General features: G+C 41.1%; 2 protein-coding genes across 3 annotated transcripts in view; both read left to right on the top strand.

Moving 5' to 3' along the window:
- Window positions 1-3,709: 3,709 nt before the first annotated feature.
- On the top strand, window positions 3,710-16,933 carry LOC308674159 (E3 ubiquitin-protein ligase RBBP6-like). 2 transcript variants are annotated; one of them, XM_081338416.1, is made up of 4 exons: window positions 3,710-4,317; window positions 7,280-7,379; window positions 10,567-10,603; window positions 15,519-16,933. In XM_081338416.1, exons 1-4 carry the CDS (start codon window positions 4,152-4,154, stop codon window positions 15,591-15,593), a joined length of 378 nt encoding a protein of 125 aa, XP_081194542.1. In that variant the 5' UTR covers window positions 3,710-4,151; the 3' UTR covers window positions 15,594-16,933. The 2 variants fall into 2 exon arrangements, with proteins under 2 accessions (XP_081194542.1, XP_081194541.1); XM_081338415.1 differs by lacking the exon at window positions 15,519-16,933 and having other exon boundaries at window positions 3,711-4,317; window positions 10,567-11,909.
- LOC308674158 (E3 ubiquitin-protein ligase RBBP6-like) overlaps window positions 14,435-20,376 on the top strand; it is a 19,120-nt gene continuing 13,178 nt past the window's right edge. The window contains exons 1-5 of the mRNA XM_081338414.1: window positions 14,435-15,563; window positions 17,839-17,927; window positions 18,050-18,146; window positions 18,586-18,725; window positions 19,829-20,001. Of these exons, the coding sequence (XP_081194540.1) occupies window positions 17,890-17,927; window positions 18,050-18,146; window positions 18,586-18,725; window positions 19,829-20,001 (448 nt within the window). The 5' untranslated portion in view covers window positions 14,435-15,563; window positions 17,839-17,889. The remainder of the gene's footprint in view (window positions 15,564-17,838; window positions 17,928-18,049; window positions 18,147-18,585; window positions 18,726-19,828; window positions 20,002-20,376) is intronic.

Here is a 20,376-nt window from a genome sequence, read left to right as displayed (position 1 = left end):
ATAGTTTTACAAAGGAATTATCCGTTATTTGTACTTCTGCAACTGTCTGGTTTGGTACAGCAACCACACAGGTCAGCTACAGACTCCATCTGAATAGTCAAGACTACAGAAAGAATAATTGCAACCAGCCTGCCTTCCATACAAGAACTGCATGGTCAGAAGGAGGGCTGAGAAGGTTATCTGCAGACCTCTCACATCCTGGGCATAAATTGTTTCAACATCTCCCCTCCGGATGGCACCATAGGGCATTGCCGTACAAAGACAACTAGACACAGGGATAGTTTTCCCATGCCATCACTCTACCTAATTCTTACAGTTCTGTCTAAAGTGCGTGAATATTAACCCATAGAGTGTAGCTGCAATAATTTATCATCATCATCATCATCATCATCATCATCATTATTCTCTTTGTTGCTCTACATGTGACTGAGTGCTTTTGAACCAAAGACAAATTCTTTGTACGTCTAACCACACTTGGCCAAATAAAGTATTCAATTCAACAGAGTTACGAGGCTGGTACTCCTGGCTGGGTCTCAAGGCTCCTTCTCCCCTTGTGTGGGAGCTAGAATGGCTGGTTCTGTTCTTTGTCTGGATTGAAACTGGGATTAGAAAGCTAACAGGCAGAGATTCGAGGACCCCACTCTTGCTAATATTCATTGATTTATTTATGAAAATTATACAGGTGTGTCATCCATTTCTCTATCAAGTGTCTCTTGGCAAGTTACAGCATGATAAAGAGGGCAATATAAAACATTAAAACGATATTAAAATTAACAAAATAATAGCTGATATAGGGACCACTGTACATTCTTTTAATCCACTAACCACTTCCAGGATGGAAAGTACCCATCGGGGCCAGGACAAATGACAGAACCAGGTATTATGGCCCTGTCAATATACCTCCATTTAGAAAAAAATGCCTTCAATGCACGTGTGTTCGTGTGTGCATCAGATCCAGGGTTTAAGGGTTAAAATGCTGTTACTTTCCCCCACTTCATAATGGTCCCAGAACCCTCCTTTTGTGACAGAGGAGCAGCTGAGATCAGGGTCTGGTGAGGCTAATGGACCAGGGGTCCCAGACCCCCTGCCTCTGGCCTCACAGACTTTCTTTGTAAACTAGCTAAGGCAGAAGAGGCTGCAGCCAAGGGCCCCTGCCTCCCAAGGGCCCAATCAGCCGCCGCTCATGGGGCGCCTTTGGACCAGCTCCTCTCTTGGACGGTTGTTATGGGGGGAAATGGGGAGGAGGACTCCTGCCTGCAGTGCCTGGACCTCTGGTAGTAAAAGCAAGATATAAATCTAATAAACTCTAGTTGTCCCAGGCAGGATGTGCCGAGATGGCTTCTCTCTCCCCCCCCCCCTTATTTATAAATAAATAATTCATTTGGACGAACCCCCTGTCTAGGGGGATTCTCCGTCATCCGGGTGACGGTTGTCCCAGAGGTGCTTTTCCAAAAGGCAACTGGACTTCCTTCTTCTTTTCCCTTGAACTTCAGAAGCTTCTTGGCCGAGAAGCGAAACGTCTCCGAGGCAAAACGAAGGCAGGCCAGCTGCCTCTTGAAAAAGCACCTTCGGCACAGCCGTCTTAAGCAAGAGCAGGCGCTGCGGGGCTCCCGGGCTGCAGAGGAAGGAAAGCGCCCTAATCCCTAGCCCTGGGAAGCCCGGGGGGGGGGATCCCTCCGCGCCCCAGGCGAAGAGGCCGCTTCCACGGCTCATTGGACGGACGTCAAACCCGGCAGATCCTCTTGACCCCCCTCGGCCCTAGCTAGCACCTCCCCCCGGCAATGGAGACCCCCGTTCCCCCCCGCCCTCCGCCTGCTTGCGCCGCGCTCCGATGGGGCTCCGCGGCCGGAGGGAAGACCCCCGCCAGCACTCCGCTCCCAGAGCAGAGGGGGCTCCAGGCGCGGCGCGCGGGGCTGTCGCGGGGGCGGGGGGGCGCCTCCCAAGCCAGCGGGCCAGGAGCCCCCCCTCCCCTGCCCTCCCCCAGCCTCGGAGGGGCCTGGACGGGAGAAAGCCCCCTCCCGAACCAGGGACCTGCCCCGCACGGGGATGGGCTAGCCCAGGGGTCTTCAAACGTGGCCCTTTTATGACTTGTGGACTTCAACTCCCAGAATTCCTCAGCCAGCAAAGCCAGCGGGCCAGGAGCCCCCCCTCCCCTGCCCTCCCCCAGCCTCGGAGGGGCCTGGACGGGAGAAAGCCCCCTCCCGAACCAGGGACCTGCCCCGCACGGGGATGGGCTAGCCCAGGGGTCTTCAAACGTGGCCCTTTTATGACTTGTGGACTTCAACTCCCAGAATTCCTCAGCCAGCAAAGCCAGCGGGCCAGGAGCCCCCCCTCCCCTGCCCTCCCCCAGCCTCGGAGGGGCCTGGACGGGAGAAAGCCCCCTCCCGAACCAGGGACCTGCCCCGCACGGGGATGGGCTAGCCCAGGGGTCTTCAAACGTGGCCCTTTTATGACTTGTGGACTTCAACTCCCAGAATTCCTCAGCCAGCAAAGCCAGCGGGCCAGGAGCCCCCCCTCCCCTGCCCTCCCCCAGCCTCGGAGGGGCCTGGACGGGAGAAAGCCCCCTCCCGAACCAGGGACCTGCCCCGCACGGGGATGGGCTAGCCCAGGGGTCTTCAAACGTGGCCCTTTTATGACTTGTGGACTTCAACTCCCAGAATTCCTCAGCCAGCAAAGCCAGCGGGCCAGGAGCCCCCCCTCCCCTGCCCTCCCCCAGCCTCGGAGGGGCCTGGACGGGAGAAAGCCCCCTCCCGAACCAGGGACCTGCCCCGCACGGGGATGGGCTAGCCCAGGGGTCTTCAAACTTGGCCCTTTTATGACTTGTGGACTTCAACTCCCAGAATTCCTCAGCCAGCAAAGCCAGCGGGCCAGGAACCCCCCCTCCCCTGCCCTCCCCCAGCCTCGGAGGGGCCTGGACGGGAGAAAGCCCCCTCCCGAACCAGGGACCTGCCCCGCACGGGGATGGGCTAGCCCAGGGGTCTTCAAACGTGGCCCTTTTATGACTTGTGGACTTCAACTCCCAGAATTCCTCAGCCAGCAAAGCCAGCGGGCCAGGAGCCCCCCCTCCCCTGCCCTCCCCCAGCCTCGGAGGGGCCTGGACGGGAGAAAGCCCCCTCCCGAACCAGGGACCTGCCCCGCACGGGGATGGGCTAGCCCAGGGGTCTTCAAACTTGGCCCTTTTATGACTTGTGGACTTCAACTCCCAGAATTCCTCAGCCAGCAAAGCCAGCGGGCCAGGAACCCCCCCTCCCCTGCCCTCCCCCAACCTCGGAGGGGCCTGGACGGGAGAAAGCCCCCTCCCGAACCAGGGACCTGCCCCGCACGGGGATGGGCTAGCCCAGGGGTCTTCAAACTTGGCCCTTTTATGACTTGTGGACTTCAACTCCCAGAATTCTGGGAGTTGAAGTCCACAAGTCATAAAAGGGCCAGGTTTGAAGACCCCTGGGCTAGACGGCCTCCCGGGACCGGCTGCTCCTCCGGGAGAGCCGCTCGCCCGCGCGCAGCAGAGCAGAAGCGCCTCGCCGGCCTCCGGGAGCCCAAAGCGCCGCAGCCGCCCCGAGACGGTCCGGCGAGCGGCGCAGCGCCCGCGGCCCCTTTAAGGCCCCGACCGAGGGCCGGTCACGTGCCTCCGTCGCGGGCCGGGCGAGGAGGCCAGAAAGCGGAAGAGCGGCTTTTCTTCCTTTGTCATAATGCGCTGGGTCACGTGGGACCGCAGGAGCGCGCTGTGACGCCTGCGCACTCCGGCGCCTGGCTCGCCCTTCAGCGTGCGTTGTGCAGCCAGGAAGGCGGCTGTTCCTCGCGCGCCCTGCTTCCTTTCGCCCCCCCCCCCCCCGCAGCCCTGCGGCTACCGGCTGGGAGACCCCGGAGCGAAGGCGGAGCTGCCGGGGCGTTCGCGAAGCCTCGGAGCCGTTGCCGCCGCCGCCGTTGCGAGGGGGCCGTTGAGGCTGCGACCCGCCGAGGAGGACGGGGAAGCGAGACGAGTCGGTGCCGCCGCCGCCGCCGAGGAGAGAGCGAGGCCGAGAGCGAAGGAGGAAGGAGCCGCCGCTCCCGCGGCCATGTTGGAGGCCTAACCGGCCCAGCGCCGCGCCTGACAGGAGCCGCGGCGGGCCAGGCGGCCTCTGAGGGAGCCGAGGAGGGGAGGCCCGCCCGCCATGTCCTGCGTGCACTACAAGTTCTCGTCGAAGCTCAACTATGACACGGTCACCTTCGACGGGCTCCACATCTCGCTCTGCGACCTCAAGCGCCAGATCATGGGCCGCGAGAAGCTCAAGGCGGCCGACTGCGACCTGCAGATCACCAACGCCCAGACCAAAGAAGGTAGGCCGGACGGCGGGCGGGCACGTGGCGGGCGCCTCTCCGGCCGGCGGGCGCTTCCTCAGCGGCCGCCGCCGGGCCGGAGCCTTTGTCCGCGACGGCTGAGCCGCGGGCTCGGCGGGGACGGGAAGCGGCCGTGCGCCGGTGCCGCTCTGGGTCCCGGCCCGCTTCGGCCCGCGGTGCGTGCCTGCCGAGGGCCTCGGCCCGGCGGGATGGGAGTTGACCGGCTGGCTGGCTGGCTGCTTATTTGTGTGGCCGCCCGTCTGGAACACAGGACGTGACTGGGCAGCCAACAGTGTCGGGAAGGGTTTTCTTTTTTCTTCCTTCTAAAGAAACATGAAATCTGTAGGAAGAACAACAATAATAAAAGTCAGGGACACACCCCCCCCCTCCAGACTTCGGAGTTTGCCAGGAATAGTTCGCCTCAGTAACTTTCTGGAATAGAATGTTTTAGATTGTGGAAGGGTGTCCTTATTAAAATAGGCTGAAAACAGACCCAAAATACATCACCAGATTATATCCTGTAGAGATTCTTATCAGATATTTTTACAAATAGAAATGTCGAGACGTATCTTGGTGACAAAAAGATTAACAATTACAGTGGTTGGGGGGAAAATAGATTTGATCTTAAATAACAATTTTCATTGATAACGTTTTAATTTTCTCTGCCTTGAAATGCTAAGCTAGTTAATATTAAATCTGAATGTAAATATGTTAGACAAACTGTTGATTGCCAGAAATGTGAATTGAAGGAGATTTTGCTATAGGACCAATTAAATCACTTCTCATATTTCACTATTGATGCTCTTCCGATTCAATGTATGCTTTTCAGTTCCCATTATCTATACAAGCTATTTAGTTCATACAGAAAAATTGGGAATAAACATTTTTAAAGGATAGGAAAGTAAACTCTGTCCAGTAAACCGTTTCTGTTATTCTTATACTGTATGTTTAATTCTGACTTCTGATTTTAACTCTAGAATTCTAAAAAGAATTATCTGTATTGGTATATAAAAAAAGACTAAGGATATGCAAATATTGCCACAGGGATGTAAAATAGGTGTGATTGCAAGAAGAGATACTCTTCAGCCTCAATCATTAAGTGTAAATTAATGGATTTGTGGTCAGACCTATAACTTCCTCTTTCAGTTTCCTCATTTATTTTAAAGTGTCTTAATTTAAATAATGGTGCCAGGTCTTGTCTTGGAGTATAGAGATTAATATTAAGTACCTATCCTAAACATGTCATTGATGACAAAGATTAATTTGAATTGCTTCTGAACAATTATTTAAATCCCTTGTCAAGAAGATTTTTAATAGAACCATTGTTTAAAATAATTGTATATCAGAGCTTGGAAATAGATTTAAGTTTTAAAGCTAGGTACAGACTATATATTATCTCAATTATGTATTCAATTAAATCTTGATTAAATAGATTTCTGTTCATAAATCAGAAATACTAAAGGACTCTGTACCATACTGTAATACTTGATCATCAAATCGTTAGGAGGCCCAATTACAGCTAGGAAATACATGGGGGATGCAGAAACATTCTGCTTACATTTGTTTCTTTTCTTATCACTTCTGCTTTTAAATCCAGACTCCTCTTTGCTCAGATCCATTCCAGCCCCAAAATATTGTTAACTTATCTTTGCCCGTTTGAAGAGAGGTGAGCTTTGACCTTCTCAACAAACATGAAATATAATTAAAATATGAGGAAATCTTTGATTTATACTTTGTTTTTTTCCAAATTATAATTTTAAAAGTTAGCTTTAATTCATCTTTTATAATTAGATATGCTTTGTTAAAGGTTTCAATTGTTCTAGCTCATTAGCGTTGGTTGAAGTAGATCATAGCAGAAATACAACTGGTGTATATGTAAAGGTATAATTAAAAGATGGAATAGTTATATGTGGAAGATTGATGAAGTTATTTTAATTCTAGTGTGAGCAGCCATTTGGTGATTAGAAATACTGTATTTGTTTTTCTCACATTGAGGGATGAAGTCTTTGGGGTAGGTGTATCTGCAGGACTGGTTTTAATGCTTCCATATTAAAATAATTGTTACATTTCTCTATATTTCTTGGCATTCTGTGATCTGAGAGTTGTATCACTCTTACCTGTTGTCTATCACTCCCTAGATTACTACGATATACTGTCGGTTACTTTCCTGGGGACAAAATTGCCAAAACATCTATAGAAACTTTTAGGTTAAAGCCACTTGGCTGTGTATTATGATGACAACACAACTTTTTAATAAAAAGTTATTATAGGATTGTCCTGATGAACAGTGCAACCCATGTTTGTGTGTACTCTTAGCTACAAGAATATACATAGCAATGAAGTCACCCATAGGGTAATTTTTAGAACTATTTTATGAAATTTTAATTTGGAATTCGATGCATTAATATTTTAAATAAAATTTTACATTTGGTAACCTATATTAAGTTGTCCATTACATACTGCTTAGGGACGCGGTGGCTCAGTGGGTTAGGACGCTGAGCTTGTCAATCAGAAGGTCGGCAGTTTGGCGGGTCGAATCTCGAGTGCCGCGTAACAGAGTAAGCGCCTGTTACTCGTCCCAGCTTCTGCCAACCTAGCAGTTCGAAAGCACGTAAAAATGCAAGTAGAAAAATAGGGACCACTACGGTGGGAAGGTAACGGCGTTCCGTGCGCCTTTGGCGTCTAGTCATGCCGGCCACGTGACCACGGAGACGTCCTCGGACAAGCGCTGTCTCTTCGGCTTTGAAACGGAGATGAGCACCGGCCCCTAGAGTCGGAAACGACTAGCACGCATGTGCGGGGGAACCTTTACCTTTACCTTACATACTGCTTAAGAATAGAGGGTGTTAATGACCCTGCCTGAATATGCCAAAAATTCCTGAGATTTGGTGCCTTATTGGGAGAAATTCTGCATTTCAAATAGGAACTCCTGCCAAATGTGTTTGTATTTTCCTCCTTCTAGAATATACTGATGATAATGCCCTGATTCCCAAGAACTCATCCGTTATTGTCAGAAGAATTCCTATTGGAGGAGTAAAATGTACAAGCAAAACCTATGTCATGTAAGTGTAAAAAAGATTTAAGAAATAAGCTTGGATTCTTATACTTCTTATACTGATACCTCTCGGTAATTAGAAAACATGTGTACACTTTCTGTTATGGGTATGTCTGTCTCAAAATGCTTTTTAAAATCATGAATAGTTTTGTGGAATTCCATTTTCAAAACTTTTGAAGTAATATATTTTACTTAGTCCTGCTTTGTGGATATCATTAAAATAGAACTTAGGATTTGAAGCTACCATTAAAAGTTGGTGACTGCCAGAAAACATACTGATTTCTGTTGTAATTACTATATCTTATCTTGAATATCCTCTAGATAGAATTGCTTTATATTTTGACTCTTAGTGGTCATAGTTCAAAGTAGAAAAATAATTTTGTCTAATATTTAACATATATCTGCTAATTGTACATTGTTGCCTATTTCAGGCTGTATGGAATTAGTTATTGTAGAAACATGAATTAGTTCACTATGAGCAATATATGCTATATTTAAATATAAAAAGGTAGACTACTCAGGAAAATTCATTGGGAATAATTATCCAGAATACGACATACTCAGGAAGTTTGGGGGGTTAAACTTCTTTGACCAGGGAGTTTGGGGGTTTAAATGTCTTTATCTTAAACTATTGAAATGAAGTTGTATTGGCAAGAGCAGTAGAGCTTAGCATTCAGCTGAATTTTGCCTGGGAGGATTATTCTTTGCACCCTGCCCTTATTTTAAAAGAGTTCTTCTCTGGGATACATTGTACGTTGCTCATAATAACAACCAGTAGCATAATATGCAAATAGCACATCTAAAGAATGGTGCAAGTTTTGGAATTCAGTATCTAATTACTTTGATATAGTGATATGACAGCACTTGACAAATTCCTTTAAAAAAGAGTGCAAAGGATTCATAATTTGTGCTGTCCTTAGCTTTGAAAGTGTAATTGTGGGCTGCCCAAAGTAATACCAGGCTTGTGTGCCCCCAATTACAAATACTTATATGCTTTGCTTTCTTTTCTACTGTTAGAGTAGAGCTGCTAATTCTATAAATAGTGGAACTGCAAGTTCTGTAATATACTTCGAACATCAAGCACTAAAATAAAATCTAAAATAAATATGAAGAATTGGAAATTTGGGTGGGGGCTACGTTTTTTAAGTTTCTTTACCTTGCTACTTATTACAGGTAGAACTTGACATACAACAGTACACCTAGTGACCGTTTAAAGTTACAACAACATTGAAAAAGTGTCTTATGACTATTTTTCACACTTATGACTATTGCAGCATCCTCACAGTCACATGATCAAAATTCAGATGCTTGGCAACTGACTCATGTTTATGACCATTGCTGTATCCTGGGATCATGTAAACACTACTTGTGACCTCCTGTCAAGCAAAGTTAATGGAGAAGCCAGATTTACTTAACTGTAACTAACTTAACTACAGTGATTCACTTATCAACTGTGGCAAGAAAGGTTGTAAAATGGGGCAAAACTCACTTAACAAATGTCTCGCTTAGCAACAAAACTTTTGGGCTCAATTGTGATTGTAAGTTGAGGACTAGCTACATAGTAATTAGAAAAAGTATCAGCTGACAAGCTTTGAATCCTGGGGACATAGAGGTAGTCCTTGATTTACAACCAGAATTATGTACGTCATGGTAGTGGCTAAGTGGGTCACCACGTGACCATGCCCAATTTTACAAAAAAGTTTTTTGCAGCAATCATTAAATCAGTTTTTGCATTGGGCATTTTTTGTTGGAAAAATAGTAGAATCAGGCAAAAAAAACCCAACAAAAAAGATGGTTGCGTGAGCACAGAATGCTGCAATTGCCTATAAATGCAAGCTGATTGCCAAGCACTCAAAATGCTATCACATGACTGGAGGTGTGTGGTCATTGGAACTCCGGAAGAGGGTCATAAGTAGCTCTAGGGAGGTCTCCTATAACTTCAAACAGTTGCTAAGCAAGGATGTATTTGGTATGTATTTGGTCTAGTTCAGAACATAAGGGGAAATGCTAATTTCTGCTTACATTGTTGGAACTGTGTTTCTTTTTAGAGATCGCCCTTATCTCACTTTATCTTTTATGGCAACGGGAAAAGTAGCTTTGTGCTTCCATTTTTAAATTCATTTGTTGTTTTTAGCCATCCAGTTTAAAACTGATTTGCTTTACCTTACCAGATCATCATTTTGAATATTCCCTTGTTGGGGAATATTAATTTAGGCTTAAAATGCAGTTTTCTGAATTTAGATGTGATGAGGATCTAAGTTTCATAAAATCAGGAAGAAGGCCTAAGCTCTTTATGGCCATCAAAAAAGAGGGAGTTGTGAGTCCATACAAATCATTGACATGACAAGCAACAGTGATTTCCCACTACATTGAACAAGAGTACTATGTTGTCTAACACAACTTTTTACAATACATCTTTAAGGCATCTAACATACCGTATATTTTTAAAGATACAAGTCATAGTTGCAACAGAAGATTACAAGTAGATGAGACAGTTATTTTTATAAACCTTTGATTTTGATATAAGAATCTTCAAGGTAATTAGGGTAGGTTGAAAATATTGTATGTATATGAAATTTATATGGAAATGCACATTGTTGGCAATGAAAATATACTGAACATCTGAACTACAAAGAGTAGTTGTTTACTTTTAAAACTCATTATCTAATTATCCTTTCTTTCAGTTCTTTTTATTTGAAAATATCACGCATGTCCCAAGTTAGATTATGGGATTGACTAATGCATCATTGTTGTGAAGAATATAACTTCCTAAATGTAAAATATTCAGGGGACCTATTTAAAGCCTTTTTTTAAAATCAGACCTTTTTTCCTTTATCACAGAATTCATAAGTTTCACAGAAGCGTAGAAACTCCTCTCAGGTGATGTTTTTTGACCACCACTTTGAGTCCACACACCCTGTCCCTCTTCAGTCTGTCTAGACAAATTGACTACCTTGCTCTTGGTGTGGGGATTTGGCCTTTTCCATAAACTTTGCATGCCAGTCTTAGAAAACAGGTACTTCTAGAAGCTTAATGTTAATGTTCCTTTAGGATCAGAGCTTTTGTCAAGTAAGTTTTGGAGGAATGTTTCCTTATGTACTAGTTTTAATACGCACTTTTGGTTTCTGGTGGTGAATTTCTGTTTAGTGACAGTATGTTGTGCTGTTTCTGACAGTATGTTTTCCCTTTTTTAGAAGTCGAACTGATCCAGTGAGTGGACCTTCAAAAGCAGTATGTAAAAACACAATCTCACACTTTTTTCTACACAATCTGCTTAATTTACAATATTGTAGCAATAAAGTATTTTTTATAAATATTTATTTCCCAACAGAGAACCATTGATACTGTAACTTATATTGTAATTTGATTCAGTATAGTAAACTGAGCAATGCAGATCATTTTAATGTGATCATAAACACTGGTGCAAAGTGACACACTGTATTGCATATTGGTATGCTAGATTATTTCCTGTATGACTTTGTGTTGTACAGATAATGTATGATCACTTATGGATCATGTAAGTTAAGGTTTGCACTGCTGAACATAATTATTTTGTTCTACATTTTGTGTGTCTCTAGTTGGTAGCTGTTTGTTTGTATAGGTTGTTGTGTGCTTTTTGTTTCCTCGAAATAAAAATATTTGGAGTGTATCTTTTTTTGCCACTATCACATTGTATCAACTTTTGTTCTTAATATTTCCATTAATGGTTTTTGAAGATATTTTCAAAAACTGCAGTCTATTAAACTTACCCTTTTCCTCCTCAGATTCAAAACATTTATTGAAAGGTGTAAGACCATTTATGCAATTAGATTTATACTGAAATACACACTGTTCACATGTTTTGCTCTCGTAGATAACCTAGAATGTAAACTGCTATCCTAAGATCTGTATTTCCTACTAATTATCCCTGACCAAGACATAATTAAAGTTCATCTTAGTATTCCTCACACAAAAGAGATATTTTAGCACAGTGACAACACCTCTCAGACCTCTGCAGAGACCTATTCAATTAAGAAAAGATGCCCTTGTTTGCTCCTCAGGTCACCACAAGTTCTTAAATTTTATTTTGTCATGTAATAGCCTATTGAGTTGCTTCCTTTGGCAAGCTCTTGTTTAGTTACCATTATTGATCAGTGGGATTTTTTTCCTATTTCAATTCATTAAACACACGTGTGGTCTCTGTTTCATTTTAAGTTTGCTTAACATACTACAAAGTTGTTTTACTTAAGGTTTAATGATGCAGTTTGGCATTGCTAGATAGTTTTCTAATGCTAGAAAAGGAAAGAGCAGTTTTGGTGACCAGTTAGAGTATTTATGAAATTATGCTTATTTAAAAATATTTAGCGTTCCTGTGGTAAATAAAAACAGTTCTCGTTTGATTATTATACATTACATATCTGAAAAATAATTTTTGGTTACAAGTGATCCAAAACTAAATAATATAGCAGATTTTGTGTAAGCTGCTTTTATTATTTTATAACCAGTCCTTTTTGCTAGCTTGTATAATAAGTTATGTTCACAAATAAAGTTCAACTTTCATTTAGAATTGTGTGTTCCCTGGCATGTCTATTGTACATCTTACAGCTTTGTTTAAAAGTTACGGTTTTAAGCAAGCTTGCAAACAGCACTAAAACCCACCAATTCAGTGACTTCCTACAAGCGTTTCTGTTATCTGCACTAAAGGAAGGATCAAAGTTAGAGACTGTCAGGCTTTGCAGTGCAGCTGTTTCAAGCCTACAGTACTTTAAAGCTAGGGTGCACCAAAGGAATGTTCATTGAAGCAAGTAAAATCTATTATTTTCTATTATTTCAAGTAAAAACTTGTCCAGCTAACAGATCAAAATACTATAGTATTGATGAAATCTAGAAAAGGAAATATTAGGGCTGGGTGTGTATGTGTGTCTTTTTAGGTCTGTGTGAAGTTGTTTGTCACCTAATGGGCTTTGGAGGGGGTGGTGTAAATAGGAGACTTCAGTCCCTACATGCAATCAGCCATTCTATAGTCCAAGTTTAGAAATAGGTTGATTCAGCGTGGGGATGCTGGTGTTAGGTTTTGAGTTGTTAGGATATAAATGGAGAATTAGTTGTTGTCTACTGCGCTTGATGTTGGTTCATTGAACAGTAAAGACTCCTTTCATGGAGCTTCAAATCCTCGCCATTACATACAAAGGTCCCAGGTTTTGCTTTGTTTTAAACTTCTGTGCTGTAACCTACTGCACTAGAATTCACCAACCAAGCGCTAATAGCTCAAAAACCTTTTTTCTTTTTTTAATTAGCTAAGTACTCTCACCTATTGTGGTATGTGACACACCTCTTTGGCAAGACCCTCCAGATCCTTTTGTAATGAGTACAAGTCCCTTGTTTCCTAGGAAGACAAAATATCTGACATACACAACTCTTCCTCTGCTCTCTACAAATGGCACAAATGTAGACTAACAGTGTCTCTCATGTCTCAAGGCCTGCTTCTGCAGGAGTGAGAGAGCACCACGATGGCTGCTCATCGAGGAATTCCTTGTTTTGTGGTGCCTGTTGCTGTCTTCTTCCTGTAGGGTACCTTTTGTCCGACATCTCAAATATATCTGTGATTTTAAATTTCAAAACCTTCCTTACCACATGTGAAATTGAATCTAGTTTAATAACTAAAATGAGAGTCTTAGCCATTTGAAGAAACATTTTGAGTCATTTAGTTATGTATGTGGTCTTGACCAGAATTTGACTGCTAGTGTGCTTTGATTTTTCCTTGTTTTCTTTCCTCAATCTATTCCCTTTATTTAACCATTTGCACAATGGTCACTGAATCTTGAGAGATTTTTAGATACCATAGATAGGACTACTATTCATACAACCTTTTTCAGATACTACATGCATATCTATATGATTTTACTAAAAATTGACATTCACATAGTTGAACTAATGCTGAGAAAAATAAAAATACATGGCCATCAGACAGGTAGGAATATGTGATTGTGCCTAGGAATTTCTCATAGTATAATTGATAAGACACAACAAATTCTCTGATTTAAGTGTTTGCAGTATGCTCTGACATTAGTGGCAAAATTTGAATTGTTAATTTGTGAGTGCAGTGACAGAGTCTCACATCTGTAACAAAACTCAGGTTCAAATTTGAATGAATGACATGTCAGTTGAAACTAAAATTTTGAAAGGATAAGAGCATTAAAGAAGGTAGAGGGCTACCAGTACCAGCAGAAACAGATTGACATATTTCTGTTATTCTAATGGCCAAAATGCAATATTGATTTATTTCATAAGAGAGACAGTTTTATCTGTAATCTGTTTCAAAGAGGAATAGACAATAGTATTTCTTGCTGTATTCAGTCATTTGTTTCTTGTGGTGGACCAACCATTTGCTTGTGTCCAGTTTATCTATTTCATATTTCTTGCCTTATAAAAAGTGTTTTAGCATCTCACATGTTATTTCAAATTTCATTTTAAAATAAAGATTGTAAGTGCTATCTTAAAAAGCAGTACTTCTTAGCAGCCTGTGTGGCTATTTGTATAGCCCAGCAAAATGCTTCAGAATGAACAGGAAACACAAAACATACATTTTTGGTGAGCACAAATACCTGCAGTTGGAATTCACCTGGCAAACTTATACACTGAACACGTTGTCCACAATCGCATTATTTCTTCCTGAACCATGCAGTCACCTCCTGAATTTCTTCCATATGATGAAACAATGAGGCAGAATGTATGTTCAATATTGAATAAATAAGGCCATAATTTTAATGAAAAACCAAATGGGATTGATGAGATATGTCTGAAGAAGGGGCTTGCAGCACCTTAAATATACCTGGGTAGTTTTCTACATTCTTATGTAGAGCCAAGTGTAGATGTGTGTGCTGCTACTGCCCTGTGGTTCCACTTTTAGGATTGTGCAGGATCTGAATGGTACTGTTAATTTTCATACATAAAATTGTTGTAAATTCCCAGAGTTGCTTTTTGTGAGATGGGCAGCTATACAAATTTAATTAGTAAATAAAAGCAAAAGTTTGATTACTTTGGGCAGGCATTAATTAGAATTGAATTTTTAAAATTAATTTGTGTGTGTGTGTATGTGTGTGTGTAAAAAATAGGCCTTCCAAACTGGTTTTATTTAGGGATCATCCTAAAGCCCAGCCTTGGTATACTTAACTTAGAGTAGTGATCTGCGTTTTTTCTAAGTGAGGAGCTAGAATCTCATAATTACGCTTGTCTGCACACATGAGAGGTGCTTCTCCCTCGGCGGTAGTTGACATTCAATCATGCATGCCTGTGGGTCATAACGTGATAGTCATCATGATTTTTTTAAAAAACAGGTAATTTTATGACTAGAATTATGAAATGTATCACATAATTGCAGGTTCTCTGATTTAGTTCTATGATTGACTGTATGATAATTAGAGATTGCATTAGGCTTAATTTAGGACTGGGAAAAAATCTATTTTCCTGTTTTTTTAGAACTGAAAAAAAGCCCTTGTAACTCCTACTTTATATAATACCAAGTTTAGCAGTGTCCTGATTAAAAGAACATGAAATATCTGTATTTTTAAATTGTTCATTTAAATTGTTCATATATATTTATTTTGCACACTTAATTTCAGCATCTTCTATTCAGTACTTCTTCTCACAAAACATCTAAGGGATCTGTCATTGTTATCAGCATACTGATGCTTTTTCTTTTAAGTACAACATTATCATTTTCTAAAGCTTCAAATCACACATCTAAATAAAAATGTCTATAAATATTCTCTTTCTCACAACATTTGAACATTTTTACATCCACTTCTCCCACAGCATACATTTACATAAAAATTGAAGGTTTTTAACCTTAACCTACTTTAATATTTAAATGTGGCATTTTTTTTAACTTTGAAAAATGTACACTTGTTTATATTGGTTGTAAAACAAAGCCAATGATGAAGTTATTAGGCGAATTGGATATCTAGCTTTTACAGAACTGAATATTATATATTTGACTGCCCAAGCCATAGAAACAAATGATACATTTCAACTAAAGATTTTTTTTGAAACTTCCTCTCTGTAGAATGTAGTTTCAGGCTAAATCTTAATACCACAGCTGAGGCTAAATATGTTGGCTACATTTTGACTGTGGAACTTGAATGTGTGTTTAATTTTTTATGAACAGATTGATGACTCTTCTGCATCTATTTCTCTGGCCCAGCTTACAAAGGTATATACATATATATTTGTCAAAATATAACAGAATATATTGTTGCTTGCTTGGTATTTTGAATGTTTTATGCTGCGATATTTATACCTTTAATTTCTGTCATAGATGCAAAAAAAAAAACTATTAAGTCTAAACATTGGAATTGTGTGTATTTATTAATTACTATCCTGTAAAGAGTAGTTCCCAGTATGGGAAGATAGAAGGGGAGTACCTTATCAGCCTCAACATAATGTTGCAGTTTTATTCATCTTCAAGACAAAGAAGAAGCACTTCTGAAGCTGTTTTATCATTTCTTTGATATGTTACATTAATTTTGCATTGGAAAAATAGCACAATTTTAAAGAAGATTTTTAATACTATTTATGGACTCCTAGGATTTCTCTGTGCAACAGTCAGCAGAGAAGTATTTCCCTATCACATGGACACTTTATATGATTATTTGGGGAATCTGCACTCAAAGCCAGTGATAGAGCAATAATTTGCATCAAATAATTTTCATCAGTTGTACCCTTGTAGTATATACAGTGGGCAATAGCTATGCAACTAATTTGTTTGAACACAGACTGTGTAAATGTATCTATAGGAATATACCAATGTGTATGTGTGGCATACTGGCAAATGTGACTTTTTTAAACTGTTGTATCAACTTTGTTTGCAATGAAACTGCTTGCCTTTCTGCTCAGTAATGTGTAATTTTGTCTGGGAAAGCACTAGTGATAACATACCCAAATAAATGACTGCTCTTTAAAATTTTGAGTTAGAAGCAGTATTGCCTTATATTTCCTATGTCTTTTTGTGAACAAAGGCTGGAATTGTATTTTTTCAAAAATAAACTACATTTTCTAGTTTGGAAATTTTGACATGCGTTTGCGAATATTTAATTTCTATCAAGCAAGTCTGGTTTCCATTAGTGCTGTCCTTAAATTTGTCCTTGGTTTTGTAACCTTATGTCAAGTTTATTTTTCTGAGATGTGAAAGAAATGTCCAAGAGCTGTACAATTTTAAGTTTCAGGTAGAACTTCAGAGAGTATTTCTGTCAAATGCAGAATATTTTTATATAATATAAAGCAGTTCAAAACTGTTACTTACTTTAACCTCTTTGGTGCTCATAGTTCTTACATAGAGGAAATGCATTTAACAGTTTTGTTTTATTCCTATTGTGTATTAAATGCCATATTTGAATTTTGGTCTATTCCTACTAATGTTCTGTGCTAATGGATATGTTCTGTAAACCTGTTTGGGTTCAAACAAATTAGCTAAGTATTTGTAAAATAGTTTTCTGTAAATGTGAACGATTTCATAGTTGTTAATCTGCATTGTTAAGAAACGTTATGTATTTTAATCAACTGTTTAATAAAATGTTGAAACTAGCTGTTTGCTTTTGTGGATGAATGAATTAAAAAGTGTGTATGGACGATCTGAATGTTAGGTGATTGGATATCTGAGCTATTAATAACCAATCCCTTCAACCTTGCTTATATCAATATTTAGCGTGCAATGACCCATTTTAACAAGTTTCTAGAACTGTTAGCTTTACATCCCAACTATGCCTTGCACCTTAAGGGGGCTATCATCCTGAAAGTTGTGTGCCCAAAGCATATTGTGTGGCATTAGATCTTACTTGGCAGAAAGTTAATTATTTCATCTTGTTTATACCTTTCTGGGTACGTTAGTTGTATTCCTTCATTTTTACTTTTATAGATACCAGAAGGGGTTTTACAAGTAATTTCCCAACTTTTAAAAAATGGTCCAGATATGAAATGTCTGAAACGCCAGTTTTCAGGATGATAATTGCTGTTTTAATATTTCTAAGTGTAAAATAATAATTCTATGCTGCAAATGGAAACCATGAATTGTACCCTATCATTCCAAGATAAACATCTTAAAATTCATGGCTTTTTAATCTATAAGTATTGCAGAAGGCACCTTTCAAATGGCTTAACTTCAGGCCTCTTAAATTTATCTGAGGAAACAGATACACTTACACAAGCGTTTGTGTAAAGTACAAATAGCCTGAGGCATAAAGTATCCCAGCACAGAAAATAGCAGGTTTTGTTTTGTTTAAATTAGTTTAGGGCAACAGGCACATAAACATCATGTAAATGGCATAAGGACTCCCTGGAACATCTTCAGGATAATCTGAGCTGTTTTTGAGACAACTTTAGCTAGCATTGTGCTGCTCTTTACAGGATTGGATGAGTGGTGTTTGTCTTTGACTGGATGGCCTTAAATGTGTTTTCTAATGTGTGTTGTCAAATGATTACCTATTGAACAGACCGCCAATCTGGCTGAAGCCAATGCTTCTGAAGAAGATAAAATTAAAGCAATGATGTCACAGTCTGGCCACGAATATGATCCGATCAAGTAAGTCTTCACCATGTCACCCATCAAACCGAAGCAAAAAAGTTAACTTTGGAACAATTTACATAGTTACATTTAAAAAAAAATCTGCAAAGTTGCACACTTCTTTTCTTACCCCTTTTTAGTTACATGAAGAAACCCCTGGGACCGCCACCACCATCATACACTTGCTTTCGTTGTGGAAAACCTGGTCATTATATAAAGACCTGCCCAACCAATGGGGTAAGATTGGCCTTGTTTCATTTGTTGAAATAGCTTGTCTTTTGTTTCCTGATGAGAGCCTAGTCCTAGTTTTAAGTTCATTGAGGAGAGAGATTCCCTCATGCTAAGCTAGAAGTATTGTGAATGGCAGGATGGATGAACAAAGGCAACTCATTTAGCAGCATCTGTATTTCAGTTTTGAGAGCAAAGGAGGGAGGCGGTAAAGAACTATAAATTAGGTGTTACTGGTTGTGTTAAATCTCCTTGTGAGTCTGGATCTGCCCTCGAAAGGGCAGTATAATTGTTTGTTGTCTTCCAATGAGAAGTGACTATTTAAATACAATTCTGCATAGTGCTACAAAATCTGTCCATTGATCAAAACAATTATGTGCAGATAAAGTTGGCAGGAGTTACAGGACATAGATTTTAAAGAAATGTTTCTGTTTTTTTTTCTTAACAGGACAAAAACTTTGAGTCTGTTCCCAGGATTAAGAAGAGTACTGGAATTCCACGAAGTTTCATGATGGAAGTGCAGGATCCTAATACTAAGGGTGCCATGCTCACCAACACGGGGAAATACGCTATTCCTACTATTGATGCGTAAGTAATAGAGACCTTTGCAAAACATCCTCATTTAAATTGGTCTAAAAACTGCCTGAAAAATTGAAATTGACAATCTAGATTGGTTAGATGGTTAACAATAAATTGACTGGCAATGGAATTTTTCCTTATCCTATCATTCTAATATTCTGTTTTTGTTTATTGATTAATAATACTTAGGAACTATAATAACATCTGTGATTATAGGTTATAGAATCGTGTATCAATTCACATTTCATCTTTCATCTTAGCTGAATTTCTTTTTTGAGGAACAGCAAATTATAGCAGTGATAGCTAAGGACTACTAAAAGATAATTAAGTAGAAACGCATCTTCATGTCAGGCGGTTCATAAATGTACATTTTCCTTGCATAGAACTTCACATTCGCATGCAGGTGGGGTGGGCCCTCAAAGGATCTTTGTGGCTGGAGGAGGAGAGGGTTTCAGCTTAGGAAAAACACCAGAATTGAAGCCGCCTAGGAATCTTGGTCTTCTATCCTTAGCTCAGGCTTTGGAGCAGTGTGCGTTTTTTGCTGATTACAGAAAGCAATAGATATAGTGAGTAAATGAAAATGTGTTGCCCAAAGTCCCTATTTTGGTTTACTTTATGGTTGTGATACTTGATTAATTCACTTTCATTTCTCTATTTCAAGTGTTTAGACTTAGTGAAAGTAGAGTTTTCTGGACAGTGACAGGATCATCACTTAAAACAGTTAATAAATTAATCCCTTATTAGTGATTGATAAATGATGATCAATAATAATCATGTCAGTGCCCAGAAAGCACTTTCATACTACTCTGTGTAGGAGTTAATTTGCTTTAAGTACTGTTGCTTCTTTTGCATTCGTTTGCTCTGAAATTTTGAACTTTTCAATGATAGATCAACTGCTGTCTCACTGCCATCCTGACTCTGCGAAGTTCACTAATAACAGTTTTTTATCCAATTAAAATGCAAGTTTAGAATTCATGCTTCTATTAATTTGGCCATATTGTGTACAGGAGGGAAGAAAAATGGTAGGACAGGTCTTCAATTTTGTTAACATGCTTCATTTCCTTCCACAAAGGCAGCAAAAGATTTCATGGAAGGATTTTTTTTTCTTCCAGCGAGGCTTATGCTATTGGGAAGAAAGAGAAGCCGCCTTTCTTGCCAGAGGAGCCGTCCTCTTCCTCAGAGGAAGATGACCCTATTCCAGATGAACTGCTGTGTCTGATCTGCAAGGATATAATGACGGATGCTGTAGTGATTCCTTGTTGTGGAAACAGCTACTGTGATGAATGTGAGTTTGTAAGCTGCCCAGTCGTCGCAAGGGGGGAGAGCGGTGATTCTCGGTGCATCCCATGTAGGGACCTGTGTTTCTACAGAGCGGTCTTCTTCAACTGAGCAACAGAGAGCCTGTCCATCTACCTCAGACATGTCAAACACAAGGCCCGGGGGCCAGATCCGGCCCGCAAAGTGGTTTCATGTGGCCCGCGAAGCCATCCTGGAAACAGTGAGGGAACGGCCCCCACTGCCTTGGCCCTGGCCCAGAGACCCTCCTTCTGCCAGAGACCCTCAGATCTGTCCCACTCCTGCCCAGGCCCCCATAGGCACCCTTGATGCGAACGATGTAGAGCTGGCCATGCCCACCCAGTAGGCCATATGCACTCTAGCC

Source organism: Vipera berus (genome assembly GCF_964194415.1).
Source record: "Vipera berus genome assembly, chromosome: 13".
NCBI classification, from domain to species: Eukaryota; Metazoa; Chordata; class Lepidosauria; order Squamata; family Viperidae; genus Vipera; species Vipera berus.
This window is presented reverse-complemented; position numbering and strand designations above follow the sequence as displayed.

Excerpts from the sequence above, each read along its gene's own strand:
- LOC308674159 (XM_081338415.1), top strand. The coding sequence starts at position 4,152 with ATGTCCTGCGTGCACTACAAGTTCTCGTCGAAGCTCAACTATGACACG. Across the intron at positions 4,318-7,279 it reads CAACGCCCAGACCAAAGAAG|AATATACTGATGATAATGCC; the intron begins GTAGGCCGGACG and ends TCCTCCTTCTAG. Across the intron at positions 7,380-10,566 it reads ACAAGCAAAACCTATGTCAT|AAGTCGAACTGATCCAGTGA; the intron begins GTAAGTGTAAAA and ends TCCCTTTTTTAG.